The sequence below is a fragment of the Osmerus mordax genome, chromosome 9 (genome assembly GCF_038355195.1).
Source record: "Osmerus mordax isolate fOsmMor3 chromosome 9, fOsmMor3.pri, whole genome shotgun sequence".
Taxonomy (NCBI): Eukaryota; Metazoa; Chordata; class Actinopteri; order Osmeriformes; family Osmeridae; genus Osmerus; species Osmerus mordax.
Window position 1 is genome coordinate 16844767 of NC_090058.1, and position 21298 is coordinate 16866064.

The 21298-nt window shown below is 49.2% G+C and overlaps 2 protein-coding genes across 4 annotated transcripts in view; one reads left to right on the forward strand and one right to left on the reverse strand.

The window, feature by feature from the left end:
* The window catches only part of sptb (spectrin, beta, erythrocytic), a 33161-nt gene extending 21277 nt beyond the window's left edge, over window positions 1–11884 (forward strand). For both annotated transcript variants that reach the window (XM_067243526.1, XM_067243525.1), the window contains 20 exons: window positions 127–217; window positions 319–465; window positions 734–997; window positions 1128–1352; window positions 1581–1670; window positions 1943–2233; window positions 2631–2761; window positions 3369–3573; window positions 3960–4183; window positions 4542–4692; window positions 5225–5469; window positions 5688–5826; window positions 6073–6157; window positions 6863–7059; window positions 7420–7505; window positions 8419–8482; window positions 8613–8866; window positions 9128–9301; window positions 9491–9533; window positions 9639–11884. In XM_067243526.1, coding sequence (XP_067099627.1) covers window positions 127–217; window positions 319–465; window positions 734–997; window positions 1128–1352; window positions 1581–1670; window positions 1943–2233; window positions 2631–2761; window positions 3369–3573; window positions 3960–4183; window positions 4542–4692; window positions 5225–5469; window positions 5688–5826; window positions 6073–6157; window positions 6863–7059; window positions 7420–7505; window positions 8419–8482; window positions 8613–8866; window positions 9128–9301; window positions 9491–9533; window positions 9639–9824 — 3292 coding nt within the window. In that variant the 3' untranslated portion in view covers window positions 9825–11884. The remainder of the gene's footprint in view (window positions 1–126; window positions 218–318; window positions 466–733; window positions 998–1127; window positions 1353–1580; window positions 1671–1942; window positions 2234–2630; window positions 2762–3368; window positions 3574–3959; window positions 4184–4541; window positions 4693–5224; window positions 5470–5687; window positions 5827–6072; window positions 6158–6862; window positions 7060–7419; window positions 7506–8418; window positions 8483–8612; window positions 8867–9127; window positions 9302–9490; window positions 9534–9638) is intronic.
* A 70-nt stretch (window positions 11885–11954) lies between these two features.
* Window positions 11955–20729, reverse strand: LOC136949313 (synaptosomal-associated protein 23-like). 2 transcript variants are annotated; one of them, XM_067243568.1, is made up of 8 exons: window positions 20644–20729; window positions 17737–17830; window positions 16123–16164; window positions 15374–15422; window positions 15130–15247; window positions 14729–14908; window positions 14213–14357; window positions 11955–14095 (listed from the first exon to the last, which is right to left on the reverse strand). In XM_067243568.1, exons 2-8 carry the CDS (start codon window positions 17791–17793, stop codon window positions 14033–14035), a joined length of 654 nt encoding a protein of 217 aa, XP_067099669.1. In that variant the 5' UTR covers window positions 17794–17830; window positions 20644–20729; the 3' UTR covers window positions 11955–14032. The 2 variants fall into 2 exon arrangements, with proteins under 2 accessions (XP_067099669.1, XP_067099668.1); XM_067243567.1 differs by lacking the exon at window positions 20644–20729 and adding an exon at window positions 19552–19826.
* Window positions 20730–21298: the final 569 nt, after the last annotated feature.

Genomic DNA, 21298 nt, shown 5'->3' on the forward strand with positions numbered 1-21298 from the left:
GCATATCAGATCCTGTGCTGTGTTTATCTGGGAAGGGAAACCTCACGCCAAGGCCTCTTTTCAGTGATGCTATCGGTGGGAGGTTTAGTGTGTTGATGTTTCTGTGTGTGTGTGTCCGACCTGCAGGGCCAACACTAACCGAGGGAGAGCCCAGGAAGTCTCTGAGAAACTCCGAGACAACCGAGATCTCCAGCACTTCCTGCAAAACACTCAGGATGTAAGTCGTTCCCCACCAGAACCTTCTTTGCAGAGTTCCTGTTGTTAGTTTTATTCCCGAGTTTTGACGGTCTCCGCTTTCTTCTATTCTCTGTGTTCCAGTTGACTCTGTGGATCAACGAGAAGATGCTGACCGCTCAGGACACGTCTTACGACGAAGCCAGGAACCTCCACAGCAAGTGGCAGAAGCACCAGGCCTTCATGGCTGAGCTGGCCTCCAACAAGGACTGGCTCAACAACATAGACCAGGTAATGTGCTTTCATCCAAATGTGGGGAATTGAACCTGGGATCTTCTGATCTGCAGTCAAATGCTCTACCACTTTGCCAAACCAATCCCACACCAAGCAGTGTGTGTTGAACTTCAGACCAGGTCATCCCACCATTCTAGGGCTGGCACTTGGGCCCTGTCAGACCCCGATAGCCAAGGCACATGTGGATGAGTTACATACACATCTCCACAGAGTGAGTGCTGTCCCAGTCCCACTTCAGGCCCTGTGTCTCCCTCCCCCTGACCAGGAGGGCCAGGAGCTGATGGAATCCAAGCCCGAGTCTGAGCCCATCGTGAGGCAACGTCTGGAGACCCTGCACCAGCTGTGGGACAAGCTGGAGTCCACCACCCAGGAGAAGGCCCGTCTGCTGTTCGACGCCAACCGCTCGGAGCTGGTCGACCAGAGCCTGGCTGACATGAAGAAGTGGCTGGCGGAGCAGCAGCAGCAGCTACGCGGCGACGACGACGTCAAAGACCTGACCAGCGCCAACATCCTGCTGAAGAAGCACCAGGTTAGTGTGTGCGTGCGCCATAATGCAACAGGCAAGCCGCTGCGGTCCCACCGTCCGAACAAACAAAATGGATCCGGTTTGAACCGGATCCGCCTCGCCCCCCCTGACCCCCCTGACCCCCTCCCTCCAGATGACGGAGAACCAGGTGCGTGAGCGGGCGCGCGAGCTGCAGGAGCTGCAAGAGGCCGTCCAGAAGCACGCAGGCCAGAGGGAGGACCAGCCCGACATGGAGGCGGAGCAGCAGGCCGTCCAGCGGGAGTTCCAACAGCTCCTGCCCCCCCTGGCCCAGCGCAAGGGCCAGCTGGAGGCCGCCAAGGCCGTCCACCAGTTCTACAGAGACCTGGCAGATGAGATCGTGAGGGGGATTCCTCAACTGTCATACTGTGCCATCTTGTTCACTTGGCGGACAACCGTTCCTTAATGTCAGGGCCCTCTCTCACGCTCCTTCTGTCTGCCATCCTCCCTCTGTCTTTCCCTCTCTCTCTCATTCTCTTTCGCTCTGCCTATCTCTCTCTCTCTCTTTGTGTCTCTCGTTTTGTCTTTGTATCTCTCTCTCTCTCTTTGTCTCTCTGTATTTCTCTAGCTCTGGGTGGAGGAGAGGATGCCCCTCGCTACATCTGTGGAACATGGCAACAATCTCCAGGCCGTTCAGCTTCTGCTAAAAAAGAACCAGGTGACTAGAGCAGCAGCCGTGTATATTATCCATCCAAACTCCTCAGATGTAGCAGTCTACATCTGTTTCTCTACAGCGATGACGCTCGCAGGCGAAACTCTCTCATCAAAATCCATTCTGCGGCTTCAGTACAGCTGCGATGTAACAATGCTACATACACTCAGCAGAAGCTTTTACCCAATGATGCGTACGGCGGTTGGGGGAATTGAACCTGCGACCTCTTGATAGGGTGAAACGCTCCGTTCGTGAGCCGTGTGTTCTCCTCTCTCCAGACCCTCCAGAGAGAGATCGAGGGCCACCAGCCTCGCGTGGACGAGGTTCTGGAGCGAGGCCGCAGGATGGAGGCGGCGGCGAGGGCGGAGGGGCGGCCGGAGGCAGGCAGTGTGGGGGAGCAGGTGAGGGAGCTGGAGGAGGCCTGGCAGCGTCTGCAGGAGGAGATGGCCAAGCGGAGAGACAGGCTGAGCGGATCGGACCAGGCCCAGCAGTACTACAACGACGCAGGCGAGGCCGAGGCCTGGATAGGAGAGCAGGAGCTCTACATGATATCTGACGAGAACGCCAAGGTGAGGACCGAGGGGACTGGGGGACTGGGAACATGAAGAAATGGACGTTTCCCCTTTCCTCCCTCTGTTTCTCTCTAACTTCTATTCTTCTCTTCTCTCATCCCTTCTCCTTCTTCCTTCCTCTCTATGTTCTTTCTTTCTTGAATGCTTTCTTTTGCTTCTCATCATTTCGTCTTTGGTTTGCCCTCTATCTTCTATCTTCCTCTCCTCCCTCGCTCTCTCTTCTCTCCTCCTTCGGTCCTCCCTCGCTCTCTCTTCTCTCCTCCTTCGGTCCTCCCTCTCCCTCTCTTCTCTCCTCCTTCGGTCCTCCCTCTCCCTCTCTTCTCTCCTCCTTCGGTTCTCCCTCTCTCTCTCTCTTCTCTCCTCCTTCCCTCCCCCTTCTCTGTCCTCCCTGCAGGATGAGCAGAGTGCCATGCTGATGCTGAAGCGCCACCTGATCCTCAAGCAGACCGTGGACGACTATGGAGACTCTATCCGGAGGCTGGCCGACCGCGCCCAGAAGATGCTGGCTGAGGACCACCCAGATGGGTGGGTTCTGGGGTTCAGTAATGGTGCCCTGGGTGTGCGTACTGGCTGGCAGTAGCACGTCCACTGCAGGGTGCTCAGTGTTGGTCCTATGGTGGCCGTGTAGACGTGAGGCCCTGTGGGGAAGAACATTTCCTCCTACTGAGTCCTGACTTTTGGTCTCCACCTACACTGCAAAAATGTCCTGTCACATTTAGGTGCAAAAATAGATTTTTTTTTGCTTGTGTATGCTTAAAGAAAACTGGGCTGCCAGTGCAGTAAGAAAGTTTTACTTGATAACTTGTCGTACTTAAATTAAGCCACTAGATAAGCCATTTTTACTAGAAACAAGTTCAACAAAACAAAACATCTAAAAACATGATGATCGCACAGTTAGTCTTATTCAATGTCTCTCCCTTCTTCTCTCTCTCCCTCCATATCTCTCCCTCCCTAAATCTCTCTCCCTCCATATCTCTCCCTCCCTAAATCTCTCTCCCTCCATATCTCTCCCTCCCTAAATCTCTCTCCCTCCATATCTCTCCCTCCCTAAATCTCTCTCCCTCCATATCTCTCCCTCCCTAAATCTCTCTCCCTCCCTATCTCTCCCTTTCTAAACCTCCCTCCCTCCCAGTGAGATGGTGATCCGCCGGCAGGGCCAGGTGGAGAAGCAGTACGCAGGTCTGAGGGAGCAGGCGGAGGAGCGCAGGAGGAGGCTGGACCACAGCTACCATCACTTCCTGCTCAGCAGGGAGGTGGAGGAGCTGGAGCAGTGGATCGCTGAGAGAGATCTGGTGGCCTCGTCCCAGGAGATGGGCCAGGACCTGGACCATGTCTCGGTGAGGAGGGGGTGCACAGTCACGGAAACACACGCACGGAAACACACACACGCACGGAAACACACACACGCACGGAAACACACTCACACACGCACGGAAACACACTGACACACACTGAAACACATTCACACACACACTGAAACACACTCACACGCACACTGAAACACACTCACACACACACTGAAACATACTCACACATGCACGGAAACACACACACACTGAAACACACACACACACTGAAACACACTCACACACGCACGGAAACACATACGACACACTCTCTGTAAAGCATCCAATTACAAACACACCCTGTACACAGAAACATGGAAAGCAACACACCCACACCCAAACCACCTCATCCTCGCCTCTTCCCCTCCCCCGTCCAGATCCTCAGGGACAAGTTCCGTGAGTTTGCGCGGGAGACGGGGATGGTGGGCCAGGAGCGCGTGGACCTCGTCAACCAGACCATCGACGAGCTGATCGAGGCGGGCCACAGCGAGTCGGCCACCATGGCCGAGTGGAAGGACAGCGTCAACGACAACTGGGCAGACCTGCTGGAGCTCATGGACACACGGGCCCAGCTCCTCACCGCCTCCTACCAGCTGCTCAAGTGAGGCCGCACGGATAGGCTACTTTCATCTATCCACTTTATTTCTGTAATTCACACACGTACGCTAACATATGTATTATTGCGTACAAGAACCTACTGTTAAAATCCTAGTCTCAATTGCCAACAGCATCCATAATACACATCTGTATCATTTCAATCTAAACAAAAAACATATTTTATGACCAGATCATCAGAGTGACTGGATGTTGAGATATGAATCTGTTACTTGACTACCTGGTTCTGTCTAACTTACTTCCAGGGTTCTTTCAAATGCACGTCAGTGTTCTCTCAAACATTCTTTCTTTCAGCAGTTCCCGGGTTATGTCCAATCTACTTCCTGGTTCTGTCTGTTCTTCAGGTACTTCTGTGACGGGAAGGAGCTGGTCGCTCAGATCCACGAGAAGCAGAAGGAGCTTCCTGACGATGTGGGCGAGGACTTCAGCAAGGCCGAGTCGTTCCACCGCATGCACGCTGCCTTCGAGAGGGACATCACCGCTCTGGGAAAGCAGGTGACTCCCAGAAACCACACTACCGCCCCCTGGAGGTTGCAATGCCATTAACCAGGAAAAGGCAAAAACAATCGCAGTGGCGCTCTGTAACTTAAAGCACTGTAGTGTACCAAACTGAAAAGGATCATAACACACATCATAATCTCATAATGTCATAATATATAATAATCAGATTTAATAAGGGGGAGTCAGTTGGCTGAGCGGTGAGGGAGTCGGGCTAGTAATCCAAAGGTTGCCAGTTCGATTCCCGGTCATGCAAACTGACGTTGTGTCCTTGGGCAAGGCACTTCACCCTACTTGCCTCGGGGGAATGTCCCTGTACTTACTGTAAGTCGCTCTGGATAAGAGCGTCTGCTAAATGACTAAATCTAAATAAGAAACGTCTGTAGTAACCAGCTAGAACAGGTTCTCATAGTTAACCCTCTCATCAACTAGCAGGACCGGACTGTTTTGATGGAGGAAAGTGACGACAGCGATAGCTCTCTCACAAACCAGATTAACCGTCACACCACACACACACCCCCCCCCCCAGGTTCAGCAGTTCCAGGAGACAGCGTCCCGCCTGCACGCCCAGTACGCGGGCGACCAGGCCACGGCCATCCAGGCCACGGAGAGGGAGGTGGTGGAGGCCTGGAAGGGCCTGCTGGACGCCTGCGACGGCCGCAGGGCGCGCCTGCTGGACACGGCTGACAAGTTCCGCTTCTACACCCTGGTGCGGGACCTCACGGCCTGGATGGAGAGCATCATCCAGCAGATAGAGACCCAGGAGAAGCCCCGGTGAGGGGGGGAGGAAGTGGGGGGAGAAGAGTGGGAGAGGAGGTGGGGGGTGAATGAGGGGGAGAGGGTGGGCATCAAGGGGCTGATAACACTGAGACCTTCAAACCTTAATACCACATCACATGTTACGACGTAACAACCTCCCTCCTCTCCTCTCCTTCCCCCTCATACCTCCCTCCCTCCTCTACCCCTCCTTCCCCCCCCCCTCCCCCTACCAGGGACGTGTCCTCAGTTGAGCTGCTGATCAAGTATCACCAGGGGATCCGCTCAGAGATCGACACCAGGGACCCCAAGTTCACCGACTGTGTGGACCTGGGCCGCGCCCTGATCACCCGTAAACACAGGGACTCTGCTGAGGTGAGGCTCAGAGGTCAAGGGGTCACCGGCCAAGGGGTCATGGGGTCAATGCAATAGAATTTCAGTTCAGTAAAGTGCAGCCTCTTGACATATATATAAGAATAGGGTGTTACTATAAACAGTATTGCTCTACTAGATGAGTGTAGTGTTGCTGTAACAGTATTGTTACTGTGTGCCGTGTCGTCTAGATGAAGAGATGATGAAGCTTATGTCTGGGTTGATTGTTTGACTGTGTGACTCCTCCAGATCAGGGAAAAGCTTCTGCAGCTGATGGACAAGAAGCAGGAGATGATGACCAAGTGGGACGACAGATGGGACTGGCTCAGGCTCTGTGAGTCCGACCTCCTTCCTTTCCCATCCCTCCATCTCCCCGCCCGTCCATCCCTCCATCTCCCCGCCCGTCCATCCCTCCATCTCCCCGCCCGTCCATCCCTCCATCTCCCCGCCCGTCCATCCCTCCATCTCCCCGCCCGTCCATCCCTCCATCTCCCCGCCCGTCCATCCCTCCATCTCCCCGCCCGTCCATCCCTCCATCTCCCCGCCCGTCCATCCCTCCATCTCCCCGCCAGTCCATCCCTCCATCTCCCCGCCCGTCCATCCCTCCATCTCCCCGCCCGTCCATCCCTCCATCTCCCCGCCCGTCCATCCCTCCATCTCCCCGCCCGTCCATCCCTCCATCCCCTTTTGTCTTTATCGCTCTCAGTCCATCCCTCCATCTCCTGGTGATCTACCCTCCTGTGGTCCATTTTTCTTCCAACCTTAGCTGTAACATACCAGATTCCGCTTGCCAAGCATCTACTTATTAAAAATAAATCAGAGCCAAAAATCCACACAAGGGCATCTCTCCAGGAACCATGCTGGACAGCCTGGCTCTGTGTGGCTCATTTAACAATCCCTAATGTTGTGCTAGACAGACATCAGAATATCGGGCATCTCATTTCTCAGGCTGCGTTTTCCGTGGTGCTAGAGGTGTGGTTCCTATCCTCCATGTTTGTAGTTCTGGAGGTGTGGTTCACATCCCCCATGCTGTCTGCAGTGCTGGAGGTGTGCCAGTTTGCGCGGGACGCGTCGGTGGCAGAGGCGTGGCTGATCGCCCAGGAGCCCTACGTGGCGAGCAGAGACCTGGGCCACACGGTGGACGAGGTGGAGAAGCTCCTGAAGAGACACGAGGCCTTCGAGAAGTCCACCGCCACCTGGGAGGAACGCTTCTCAGCTCTGGAGAGACTCACCACCGTACGCTCCACCTCTCTCTCTCTGTGTGTGTGTGTGTGCAGATTTGTGTGTGTTGTATGCGTGTGTTTGTGTCTGTGTGTGTTTTTATGTGTGTGTGTAGACGTGTGTGTGGGATGCGAGTGTGGGCTTGTGCGCGTGTCACTTGTCTGCGTGTGTAAGCGTGGTAGAGGTGTGTGTGTGTGTGTGTTTGTATGCTTGTAGATGTGTGTCCAGGTGTGTGTGTCGGATGTGAAAGCGGGTTTGTGCGCGTGTCACTTGTGTGCTTATGTGTGTGTGTTTGTTCGCGTGCATACATGTGTGTTGTATGTGTGTGTATATCTGGTAACCCTGCACTAAACACTTGGTGTGTGTGTGTTTCAGCTGGAGCTGCTGGAACTGAGGAAACAGCAGCAAGAGATGCAGCAGTACAAACCAGAGAAGGAGCAGCAGTCAGACAGAGACAGCAGGTAGCACACACACACACACACATATTGTACATACATACATACACACACATGAAAACACACATGCATAGAATAGAAAATAAACGTGATTTGCCATTATTGTGTACACATGCATGCACACACACATACACAGACACACAAGTACAGAGATACTTTTGTCTGAGGAACTGCTCTGGGGGTATTCCAGAAAGCGGGTTTAGTGAAAACCCTGAGTTTGGTAACCCTAAAATTAGGCAAACTCAGAAAGAGAGGTAACGAAAACTTTTGGTCAGTTCCCATGGTAACTGACTCTGTGAACCTAACCTGCTCGCTAGCAGGTTTTCCATGACAAACTCTGCGTTTCTACCTATCCCCTCCCACTTTCTGAGCCTGATACAGTTGGGGTGTCCTTTCCTGGTTCAGCCGACCGATCTCAAACAAAATGTAAAACGCCAGGAGAGGATTTTAAGAAACGAAATAGCTGAAATAAAGACAAATTATTGTCTTCAATTATTGTATAGTCTTCTTCATTGCCTAAAAATTGAAATCCAACAATGAGTATTTATATATGCTATTGTTCCTACAATTAACATTATTCACTTGTGACCATGTACCCTCCTGTAACTGGTGTTCAAGTAAATCAATTTCAAGATTGTAGGGGATAACATTGCCCAAACAACCAAAACTAATTCCCCTATGGTTTGAAGGAAGATGGGAAACTGAACAGTGTACTAACACACCTTCCTCGGGGAGAATGTCCCTGTACTTACTGTAAGTCGCTCTGGATAAGAGCGTCTGCTAAATGACTAAATGTAAATGTAACTCAGAGTTCAGGGTTAGGTTCACAGTTTGTTGAACCCGCTTTCTGCAATACCCCCCTGGATGACTCTCAAGAGTTTTAAACTACTAAGACCATGATCTATCTCCCAACCTCCAGGAGAGAAGACACAGGGTTTGTAGAGGACTCCTCCCAGGTGCACACCATAGAGGAGCAGACCATGGTTGGTATTACCTTATCGGTCGGTCAGTCAGTCGGTCTATCAACCCATCTATTTATCAATCTAACCCTTTCTCTCTCTCTCCCAACTTCACCCCGCACCTTTCTCTCTCTCCCCCCCTCCCCCTCCTCAGTCTCGTTCGGCTGCGGGGCCAAGCTCGGGGCTGCTGGAGGGGCCGGGGGAGGGCTCCACGGCCCCTATGGTGTCAGAGATGCAAGGCAGCGCCTCTCTGGAGATGGAGCCCTCAGTGTCTGGGCAGACACCCAGGGAGGCAGAGCGCGCCACCACCCTGCCCGCCGAACCCCTCCGTGCCCAGGTCGTGCTGCAGGAGGGCATGCTGGGAAGGAAACATGACCTAGAGGCCTTTGGGAAAAAGGCCTCCAACCGGTACTTTAGACCAGGCTGACAAATCGTACAGTTTTTTATAATTCATTCATTTATATTTATTCATGTCTCTAAAGGACAATTGGTTCTGCAGCAAGACCAGCATATAGACAAAACCATTTATGCCATATATTTATGTATTTATATTTTTGCCTTCAGCTCTTTCTTCTTGTACTTCTCCTTTATTTTCTTCTTTTCCTCTTCCCTAGAGGATTGTCCTAGCTGCTGTGTGTTTTATACGGCTTCTCTGCATGCCTCCTCCAGGTCCTGGAACAACCTGTACTGCGCTCTGAAGCCAGGACAGATCTCCTTCTACAAGGACGCCAAGAGCTTTAGTCACAGCGTGACCTTCCACGGAGAAGACCCCCTCCTCCTCAGCAACGCCGCCTGGGAGCCCCTCGCCAACTACAAGAAGAAGAAGCACGTCTTCAAACTGCAGTATGAATCTGTTTGCCACTTTTCAAACTCTCTTACTTTCGGTCTCTCTCTTCTTCTTTCACTTTCTCTCTCACTCTCTCCCTCTCAAATTCACCCCCCCCCCCACACACACACATACACATCATGTCTGATTGAGACCTACTACTCTTTATGTGATCTAATCCTAACTCCTTGTTGTCTCTTTCCCAGTCTGGCTGATGGCAGTGAATATCTGTTCCAGTGCAAGGATGAGGTAAGGCTGTCATCACACACCGGAAGCATTTTTACACGTGTTTCGGCATGCATTCCTGCGTGTGTATTTGACCGTGTGTGTTTGCTTTTGCTGTGTGTGTTGCAGGACGAGCTGCAGCGCTGGACCCAGGCCCTGGACAAGGCTGTTGGGTCCGAGGGGGAGCCAGTGGGGCCCTCGGGGGCTCGAGCCCAGACCCTGCCCCCTGCCTCCTCCACCACCACAACCCAGGAGCCCAGCTCAGGAAAGAAAGACAAGGAGAAAAGATTTGGTCGCTTTGCCAAGAAGAAGTGAAAAAGTGGACAGACGACAGGTCATAATAGGGATATTTTCATCACAACCTGGGCAGTGAGAGGAATTTTGTACAATCAGTAATGTACAATCAGTGAGATATAGCTTTTTATCACAATAGAGATTTTTTTACTTTTTATTTGTGAGAATTCAGATATAATGAAACATTGTAGTTTAGATTTGCCTGTATTTAAGCAAGTGCGTCATTGCAATAGTCCACCTAATATTATCATTTTTTTCTGTGTGTGTCCTTTTTTGACAAAATTGCCAAGTTCAAATATTTAAATAAAAGCACAGGAATGCTCTTTTCACACTCAACCAAAGAATGTTTGTAAAATTCCTAATTTACTTGACTAAAATAGCTCATCTTCGCTTCAGTCTGGCATGCTTTGATATATGTATAACGTGTACTGGGACACAAGACTAGTGGGAGTGCCAGTTAATCTGCCTTATTTCATCAAATGGTTGTGAACTGTAATACTGTGCTGTAGGATTTTGGAGCTCCTAACTCAAGTCCACTTGAACCAGGTTAGTGGGTTTCATGTTAGGTTTGCATTTACAACAGTGAATCAATGTTTAACCTCGGCTGTGTGGCTGATAGATAGGGGAGTCTTGCACAGTGCTAGGCAGTGGAGCCACGTGAGCAGTCTTAGATAGGGGAGTCTTGGACAGTGCTAGGCAGGGGAGCCACGTGAGCAGTCTTAGATAGGGGAGTCTTGGACAGTGCTAGGCAGTGGAGCCACGTGAGCAGTCTTAGATAGGGGAGTCTTGGACAGTGCTAGGCAGGGGAGCCACGTGAGCACAGTCGCGGCTATGCTAATTCATCCATCTATGCACTTGGGGCATGTCTTCCTGCAATGATTGGGCAAGTGTGGACTGTTAAGACACTTCACAGAGATGAGCAGGAGTCAATATAATCAACTATATTGACGCCCAAAACAGATTATAGTTTCAAGCACAGCTCTAAGTTTTAAGGAAATTAGTATTTATTGCCTTTGGTTCAAACACAACACTTGTATTAAACTGCAAATTTCATTTATATTGATATAGATACAAATGCATGAATTGTGACTTTTTTTTTTCGACATGGTGCTACAGAAATATTCTCACGCTTTTAAAACTAGACCAATTTGATAAGCCACATTTTTTGTCCAGTCTGGCTGCAAGTACACACATACGATAGTGTATTGCACGTAATAATTTATTTAACTTTATTCCAGGTCCAGGACAAACTAGACAAAATCTAGACGGCTTTTCCAAATCCCACTGTAGCAACATGTCTACTAGAAATATGCCTAGTACAGTATGTCTACTGTGAACATGCCCAACAGAAAATAATGTGTTTAAATGAATGTAAGGAGACAGGAGGTGAAGTATGCAGTGATGAGGATATTCTGAAGTATAGATTTTATTTCAAATCACAGCTATCTTTTAGTCACATATAAGTAGTGGAATCATTGAGAATGTAGCTTTTATTTTCATCATGTGAAGTAAATACACCTACCCATGCACTACAGAATATGAAAGTGTTTTTGTAACATAGATACCAGTAAGGATCATAATTCAGCGTGGAACTGCTCATTAGTCATAGTTTAACGTTAACGGCGTAACCCCAGGGTCTTGTCCTGGTGTTAACCTATCGCTGAAACGGTCACTGCATCCTCCTTAAGGGGAAACTATCAATCCTTGTAGGGCGGCGTGACCCTTGCCCTTACTGTGGTGTCTCGGGTGGAGGCTGTGTAAAAGCAACTAGCACAGGGCTTAATAAAAAAAAGATCAAATCCATAATCGGCCTATGATAGTAGAAAAGAACTGCCTTTAAATATGGCCTGTGATACTTATACTATAAACATAGATTCAGCATGAGTTTAACAGGAATATTGAGATCTCATACTTGCCATCCTTATTCAGATACCGTGGTTATACTCCACTCACTTTCCTTCTCCTTCCAGCCATTTCTGTTTATATCAGCATTTTCTACGGAGCTATGTACAAACAAATGTTGACCGCAAATGTCTCATACATTTTGAGAGATAAACTTGGGAATAAACTTGTGAAAATAACTCATTTGGGTCTGTGTTCTCTTGATGTATACGGTTATCGTGGAGGTTTCAAAGGACAAAGACAATGATGGTCATCAGCGGAAACATTTATTGAAATATACAAATATTTATCTTGGACAGGAAGAATGAAACAATTCGGTTATGAAATACAAGGCACTTTGCTTGTGAGTTCCACAGCTCTCCATACCCAGACTGGGACAGGATCAGAAAGGCCCAAGCTGCTGTACATATTGAAAACCAAAAGGACAGTTGGTGTACATTTACATGACAAGAAGCCGTCACCTCCACACCTGACCAACAGCCTCAGGACGTCTCATACCTGATAAAAACACCCCACAAACGGCAGTTCAACGTGCTGAAATGATCATTTACAGCAATCCAAAACATTTAAATGAACAGTTCATTTCTGTCTTTGCTCCAGAGCTGATCATGTCTGGAATCTGCAGTGTTCCAGTTTAAATATGTTACATGCGAAATAACCAGACAGAGTGGGGAGTGAGAAGTGTCCCCCTGTACAACGCTGACCTCAGCACACAGGCTCCCACAGGGTGCACTAACTTAAAGAGGAGTTGTCTTTTTAGGAGCGTCAACGCTGTTCCTGAAGAGCTTCCTTCCTGGAGGTTTTTGCTCCAAACCCCACGTGTAATCGTCTCTTCAGAACAAGCCTGTGACAAAACAACTCCTCCCCTGTTGGCAGACCTGGGTCGATCCCTATCAGCAACCCCAATCAAACACGTCGGTGCACTTGATTAGTCTCACCCACTGAGATAAAAAAAATGAATGGGTCAGTCCCTGAGGTGCCAACTGCCATCCAAATCAAACGCGCCCAATCACTTTGAGGTCATTGATACCCGGGATTGGACCAGGCCTGGTCAGGGCCCTGTTCTCATTGGTGGGCTGACAGGAACAGCCGGTGTGCTGAGCCCAGAGGGGTGTACAGAGATATGAGGTGACTCTTGGATGAACACACAAGGTAGCCCAGATAGACACAGCCTGGTTAACCAGAGGAGGAGTCTCCACACACCGTTACCTCCCCAGACAACAGTGCGGAGCAGTGGAGTCTAAGCACAGCATCGGTTCTACTGGTGGCACTGGCTATTCTAACCTCAGACCAGACCCATAGTACACCGATTCATTCATATTCAAGTGGATCTAAATGACAATCCCTCATTGTGATTAAATAGTCGCCTCTTCTCGTTCTCTGTGGTGAGAATGAGGGTCTTACAAATACACCCGTATCTAGGCACAAAACCTACTTTTCTATTATATTCAAAATCGATACACAAACACAAATCTTCTAAACAAGAGCATCCCTTCCCAGAGGCCTCTGCTCTGGACACGTCCCCTTTTCAAAAACGGGATAAATGAAATTGGGGTACTGTTAAAAAAGCTAACTTTATTAACAAGTCATTTATGCTTTATAATAATTAAATAGGCACATTATCTTCCAAAACAACAATTATTGGAAACGATTAGATACAAAAATAATTACAGGAGGATCCCTACACGTCATGATTTGAAGATGCTGGTTTTAAGAATGGGGATGCGAACCCATAACAGGCACTTTACGACAGAACCGAACGCTGCCATGGCAAAAACACATCACTCACACCCCCGGTTGGTGAGCAATGGCACAACTGATCTGCACACGAGGTCTGTGTGGATCATACAGCTCAGCTACACACCACAGCATAGAGAAAAAGAGGGGAGAGAGAGAAAGAGAGGGCAAGGAGAGATGGAGTCAGAGACGGGTAGCGAGAGAGAGCGAGAGATCCTTCTCCTCAGATCCACAGCCACATCTGCTATGACACATGACTCATATGAGGATGAGTCATGTGACACAGTGATACTTCCTGCTCAGAGGGCCTCTAATGCGAGTCTCTCTCTCGCTCCCCTCTCTCTCTCTCAGTCCTGTGTGTCTGTGTGGTGTAGCTAAAGGGAGGGTGTAGGAGACTGTCTAGGGAATGGCACAGCATGACAGGAGGGTGCTGGTGAAGACGATCTTCTAGGCCAAGTTGGATTTTGTTCACAAGGAGAGTGTGACTGTGTGTGTGTGTGTGTGTGTGTGTATGTATATGTGTGTGAAAATGAAGGTTACGATAATAAGGTTAAAGGCTGTTGGTGGTTGGTGAATGTGGAGCCGGCCCTCTATTTGATGAGTTTGTTGGCTCTCTGGTTGGCCTCATCGATACGAGCTTTGTTCATGTCCGCCTGATAGAAAGAGATAGAGAGAGAGTGAGAGATCATTATTTGATTATGAAAGATTATGAAAACTGATCAGAGCTGCTACTGATAATGAGGAAGATGATGACCGTGATGAAGACCCACCTTGTCGTTGATGCGGTCGATCTGCTGGTTCTGCTTCTCTATCTCGGTGCCCATGTCCATGGCCATGTTCTTCAGGTTCCCTATGATGCTGCCCACCTGGTCCAAGTTTTCCTCCATCTCGTCCTCCCGCGCATCATTGGTTATCCTGGGGGAGAGAGAGAGACAGACAGATAGACGGACAGAGAGAGCATAAGAGAGAGCAAGAGAGCATGAGAGCGAGCGAGGGAGAAAAGATGATAGAGATACAGAGACAGAGAGCATGAGAGGGAGAGAGAGAAAGCAAGAGAGAGAGAGAGAGAGAGAGCGAGAGAGAGAGAGCGAGAGAAAGCGAGAGAGAGAGAGAGAGAGAGAGAGAGAGAGAACACACACACAACAACTGGCATCAGATCTCTTCAGATCCAGTGTGGTTAAGAACACAGCAGAAGCTCCATCTGATACAGGCTCTTGTAACTGTCCGGTGTAGCTGGGCTTGGCGCCAGTACAGTAACCCCCCCCCACACACACACACACACACACCTCTTGATGTAGGGTCCTGAGGCCGTGGCGGACTGTTGTTGCTGGGGGGCTTTTCCGTTGCCGACCCCCGGGGGCTGCCTGCAGACGACCCCGTCCTCATCCCTCTCTCCTGCAGAGCCGTTGTCACCTCCTGTCCCCCAGGTACGCTTGTAACGCGAGTCATGCTCGATGGATGTCACCCTGGATGTGGGCCCAACACAAACACACACACAATCTGTGAGCTGGAAATACTTGAAAATTTGAATGCTATGTGCTGAGAAACCCAAGTTGAATGTCCTCTTTCTATTCTACCATCTATTTCCATTTCTATTCTACTTTAACCAACCCTAGCCTGTCTCCTACACCCTAGCCTGTCTCCTACACCCTAGCATGTCTCCTAAGCCAGTGTTGGTGAGGGCTACCTGTCACAGGGGCAGACGCAGAGACCGCAGCACCTGGAGAGGTCTGTCAGGTTCCTCTCAGCCTGCTTCATGTCCTGGTTGATCTGGTCCATCCCCTGCTCCACGCCCTTCAGTTGCTCTGACAGGAGTCAAGGTCACACACACCAGGACACATACGCACACAGGTCACTCACATACACAGACAGATGCGCACACACACACACGTCCTGACTACAGTCAGGGTCATGCAAGGGTCATGCCTCACCTCCCTGCTCATCCAGCATGACAATGGTGTTGATGCCCGTCTGTCTGCTCTGTAGAGGAGAACACACAACCTTCAGACCCACAGGACCAAGTTACAGCCCTACTAAACCCAGTTACAGCCCTACTGGACCCAGTTACATCCCTACAGGACCAAGTTACAGCCCTACATGACCAAGTTACAGCCCTACTAGACCCAGTTACAGTCCTACTGGACCCAGTTACAGCCCTACTGGACCCAGTTACAGCCCTACTGGACCAAGTTACAGCCCTACAGGACCAAGTTACAGCCCTACAGGACCCAGTTACAGCCCTGCTAGACCCAGTTACAGCCCTGCTAGACCCAGTTACAGCCCTACTAGACCCAGTTACAGCCCTGCTAGACCCAGTTACAGCCCTACTGGACCAAGTTACAGCCCTACAGGACCAAGTTACAGCCCTACAGGACCCAGTTACAGCCCTGCTAGACCCAGTTACAGCCCTGCTAGACCCAGTTACAGCCCTGCTAGACCCAGTTACAGCCCTACTGGACCCAGTTACAGCCCTACTGGACCCAGTTACAGCCCTACTGGACCAAGTTACAGGCCTACTGGACCATGTTACAGCTCTATAAGAATCTGGGTTTGAGGGTCGCTGGGGTGGGGGCTGTTTGGGAAACACCCATATTAGGGTATAGATCACACTTGTGTGGTCCTTTATTTGACTTGTTACCCCCCTAAGGCTCTTTGACCTGTGAGCAGGACTATTACTCACCTCCTCAGCCATCTGAAGCATCCGCCTGGTGCTCTCCAGAGACTGGTGGGACAACCACACACACACACACGCACACACACACACACAGGTTAGGGTTGCTAGGAGACCGCAGCCTGCACAAGAGGCTCCGCCCACACTTCTACAAACTGACAGTTGCCACACAAACAAGGCACACACACACACACAATAAAGACACACTACAGTACGACACACAGGTAAGAACTGTACAGAGGGACAAAGGCTGATGATTTGTTGTGCTGACCTCTACAGGTCTCGACATTCAAATCAACAAAACAACAAAGTGCTTGTAAATCTACTGAGCACTGAAGCGTAAACCTAAACTGTCCTACTTGATAACCAATCAGACACATGCACACACGCATGCACCCTCTCTCTCTCCAAGTGGCTCTGTTTACATCTGGCAAGACAAATCCTCATCAGGTGCCTTGATGAGCTCACACAACCAGGAAGCGAGTCCCTCCCCGGCCACACACATGAAGGAATGCAGTCTGATCAGGTGAGGAGAGGGGGAGGAAACAGGCGACAGCAGGAGAGGAGTGAAGAGCGGAGGGGGAAAATGGAGAGGGAGGACATGACTCTAGAAAGATCTTCGAATTCGATAGAGCATGTATGGCTTCCTGTTGTTCTCTACCAGATGATGTCGGTGTTAAAGAGCAGTTAAAGAAAAAAGCAGAGAGACAGGCAGGTGGGGACTGGCAGCTGATGTCAAACAGACAGGTAGCTGAGACAGACAGGTAGCTGATGTCAGACAGACAGGTAACTGAGACAGACAGGTAGCTGATGTCAGACAGACAGACAGCTGAGACAGACAGACAGCTGATGTCAGACAGACAGGTAGCTGAGACAGACAGATAGCTAATGTCGGACAGACAGGGTATCTGGTGTTAGACAGACAGGCTGGACTAGGAGCCTGCTGTGCTCTGAGGTCCTAACCCCAGCACACACAGGCACCAGGCAGCCAGGAAGCAGGGAGAAACACACAGGAAGGACAATTGTCACGACGAGAGAAGAACAAGTGCAAAACATTAGCGGCATACAATATCATTATGTTTGAAAACGAGGTGGGATAAAATCACAAGCACTGTTTAAAAATCACTTCCAGTTAGCAGTGTGTTAGCCACTGACTTGTTAGCCACTGACTTGTTAGCCACTGACTTGTTAGCCACTGACTTGTTAGCCACTGACTTGTTAGCCACTGACTTGTTAGCCACTGACTTGTTAGCCACTGACTTGTTAGCCACTGACTTGTTAGCCACTGTCTTGTTAGCCACTGTCTTGTTAGCCACTGTCTTGTTAGCCACTGTCTTGTTAGCCACTGACTTGTTAGCCACTGACTTGTTAGCCACTGACTTGTTAGCCACTGACTTGTTAGCCACTGACTTGTTAGCCACTGACTTGTTAGCCACTGACTTGTTAGCCACTGACTTGTTAGCCACTGACTTGTTAGCGGCTAACCAATGAGGTTCCTCTGAGCCAAGCATCCAGTTGACTGATCTCAGTTTCAACCAATTGAGGGCAGTCAAAAACAGCTGCACACCAATGGAGAGAGAGACCTAACACAGGGTCTGAGAGGACCCAGGCGTCAAACTGTACCTCGTCGGTCACTTGGTTGGCCCTCATTTTGATATCTTCCACTTCCATGTCAGCCATGTTGATGCTGGAGTCTCCTCCGTTTGTACGCTGAGGCCTGGGGGAGGAGGAGCAGAGGTCAGGGGTCATGCGTTAAACAGCAGCAGCTGGGAACTTGACAATGAGAAACGGCACGGCCAAGAGGTCATACAGAAGCCCAGAGGCATCCAAACCAGAGTGGGAGTAGAGATGAGATTAGATAGTAAGGCAGTTTTGAGTGTGTTCATGGCAGAGGTTGTGCTGTATTGGAATTATACAGAGAGCTTAGCTGAGACATGGAACACTGCAACCAGAGGCCATCTGGTGGAAGATGTTGATGAGATTGTAGAACACTACTGACAGAACACTAAGGTTATAGAACCCACCAACATCCTTAACACAGAATGATATGCTTAGCATCTTTTATACCCTTTTCTCTGTGTTGTCCTGGCCCAGAGGTATGTGGAATGTGTTAGTGTACAGGAGAACAAACAAATCCACAGACAAAGGAGCAGCATTTTTGTGATCTCAGAACAGTAGTTCCTGGTCACCAAGGTTTATCCCCATTAGCATGCCCTGAGTGTCCTGTCCCCAGCCCCAGCCATCTGACCAGCACTAGCACAATGACTACAGCGCCTACCCCCCAGCAAGCATGTTCACAATGAGGGGACAGTGATAAGGAGCTAGCGAAAAGGAAGAGTCATGAGTGGTGGCAACACATTAGCTACCTTACAACCTTCTTCTCTCAAAGAAAGACACCCATCTTATGGACTGTATGTCAGAGAGGGTACATAAGTTGGTGTCATAATGACAGGTTCATAGTTCATGCTGTTATGTAGACTAGGCTTTCAAGACAGCGGTCGTCACATGTAGACATGATTAAACACTAACTCACCAGGACCCAGCTGAGCTTTGAAGCAAGTGGCAACATGAAAACGATATAGCATTATCACGCTTTCACTCTTCTGCAAAACGTTTATGCAGGCTACCACATATAGCCTGCTGATTAACGACAAAAGCAAGTTATGAGACACAAAGTACCAATAGGCCTTGTTGTATTGGATGTTCAGTTCAAAATACAAAATCTGGACTGTCAAATACACAAGCCGCGCACACATTCTCAGTGGCCAGGGATGGAGTCAAAATCCCAGCCTGAATGATTGTTTTAGGATGGTACCACCTCCACCTCATTTTAAACCAGGAAAAACACTGCAAACACCGAGGGAACGTAAACTCATTTCCTTTTTATTCTCTTCCTCTGCAGTTCAAGTGACTTTCCTGTTTTCGCTTTAACCCTGAACCGTAGCTTCCCTTCGACAGACACAGACCAACAGGAGACAAACTTGGAACGAGTACTAGTCAGCTGAGCAGTTAGAAAATAACATTGTTGACTTTGCCTTACCCATAGTTCAATGCCTACTTTCCCAGGCTGGTTGATGACCTGGAACATTCTGGGAAACATCTGGAGTAGGCTATATAAACCAGGAGAAAGCCAGTGATGTGCTCCTGTTTGAAGGCATCACGTTGACGAATACTGACACGCTGCAGTGAAGGCTACTCACTCACAGGATGGGGCCTCAACTTCAACAACACACAAGGCGTGCTTGCAACATTTGGTTCACACATGTACGCTGCTGAAGCACCATATTCTCCAGAGCCACTTCACAGGCGTGTTTCACACCAGACAACCTCCACAAACACCACACCATCAAACCCACGCCTAGACATTGATAATGGTCCCACACCATCACATCCATGACTCGCTTAGATATTGTTTATGACTCTGTTTTAAACACGTACCCACTCATGTTTCCACAGCTGCAGTTCACTCCAGCAGTCGAACTCCTGGCTTAGCAATGCCTCTCAAACACAGACAAACACTTCCTGATCTTCTACATAAACCTGTTCTCCTGGTTCACCATCGACGTCTCTTCTCAGGTCATACGTGTGACGTCTCTTTCTCTCTCTGTCTCCATTCTCTCATCAAGTCAAGTCATCCACACGTCATTGTGCTCTAACAATATCCAGCCATGCACTCTATGGCGTTTTTGCACCAGAACTTTGAGGTGTGGTGCGATGGTGTATGGAAACATGTTGTCCACCAATGAACTATTGAAAGCTGATGCTCTTAAGTTTGTGTGTACAAAGACAGCGAATAAAAAGTCATAGTATAAGGAAGCATAATAAACGGAAGCCAATGTCACTGCTGGGTGGAATATCACATCTGCACACCACAATGTTCACTAAAAGTTGTAACTGTCACGGGATTAATGTCACAGCTTGACATATTTTGGTTGTACCGATCAGTTGCTGTCTTATGACATTACACCTGACCAGTTAATCATTATCTAGCTCGCTAGTTCTATTAAATTGGCAGCATATGTGTGTTAGTCTTCGGCACTCATCTACAGAGAATGAATAGAAAGTAGCAGATTAAAATTGCTTTAGTGGCCGGGATTTAAAGAGGCATGAGTGTCCCAATGCAGCCAGGTGACAGGACCAACACCCAACCAGCTAGCCACAGTAGCTAGAGCCATAGCAAGCTACTTGCTAGCTGAATGGTTCTTTCAAATTAAAGCCTAAATTCACATTTTTAACCCCAGAGGACATCCCGTCACATAACTGACTACCAGTAGTTATCAAATCAATTGATCATTTGACAATCGAACTCCACACATTCCGTAAACTTGACTTTATAAAACTTCTTCCTGCTTAGTTAAAAGTTGTTCCAGGCGCAAAGGCTGAGAACGGACACAGCGGAGGATCCAGTTGCAACTCCGCTCCCGCTGGTTCCTCATTTGAAAGAATGGCGCATTAGCAAAACTGTCCGTCGGTTTGGTGCATTTGTTAATGGAATGCAAACATACCAGTTGTTATCAGACTGATACTTACAGAGATAGCGAAGTGTCCTTGTCTAAAAGAATCTTGGAACACCCCTTGGAGCTTGTAATGGGTACGCTTCGGAAATTCCTCCACTGGTTGGCACTTCTTTAGAAGTTGTCGCTGATTGCGCATGTCTTGTCATATGACTATTACTAGTTGCACGGTTCTGTTTTGACCACAAGAGGGCAGCAAGCATCCCTCAACGGACCCACTCAACTCAACCTGCTCCACAATCGGCATGGAAGATACTTTTTTGCTAGATTCAATTTGATTCCTGTTTACAACGTCCTCCAAATTTGCCAACACGTCAGAGCTCTAGGTGTATCCAACCGTTCCAGTCATATTGACTTGAGGCCTACCGATACATAAATGTCCTGTGATGAATAAATACCCTCCCTCCCACTTTGGGGCATTAGAGGCCCTGGCTGTGACCTCCAGCTTAAATACCCTCCGCTACATTCTCCATAACTAATGGGCCAAGCTTGCTAAATGTTTCATGGGTTACCCTAGCTTGCTGCCACCTCTCTGCTGTGTAGCAGCCCGCGGTGACGTTTGCCCCTGCCCTCTCAGCCCATGTATCTTTCATAGAGTCTACATAGCATGCATTATTCAGGCCCCAACACCGTGTCCGCTTGGATGTATGTGTGTGTCGGAGATAGAGAGA

What these genes read in the sequence shown, in the direction of transcription:
- LOC136949313 (XM_067243567.1), bottom strand. An exon ending in CCAACCAAGTGACCGACGAG is followed by an intron (nt 16,165 to 17,736) that starts GTACAGTTTGAC and finishes TTGTCCCACCAG; the next exon opens with TCTCTGGAGAGCACCAGGCG. An exon ending in TGCTTCAGATGGCTGAGGAG is followed by an intron (nt 15,423 to 16,122) that starts GTGAGTAATAGT and finishes TCTCCTCTACAG; the next exon opens with AGCAGACAGACGGGCATCAA.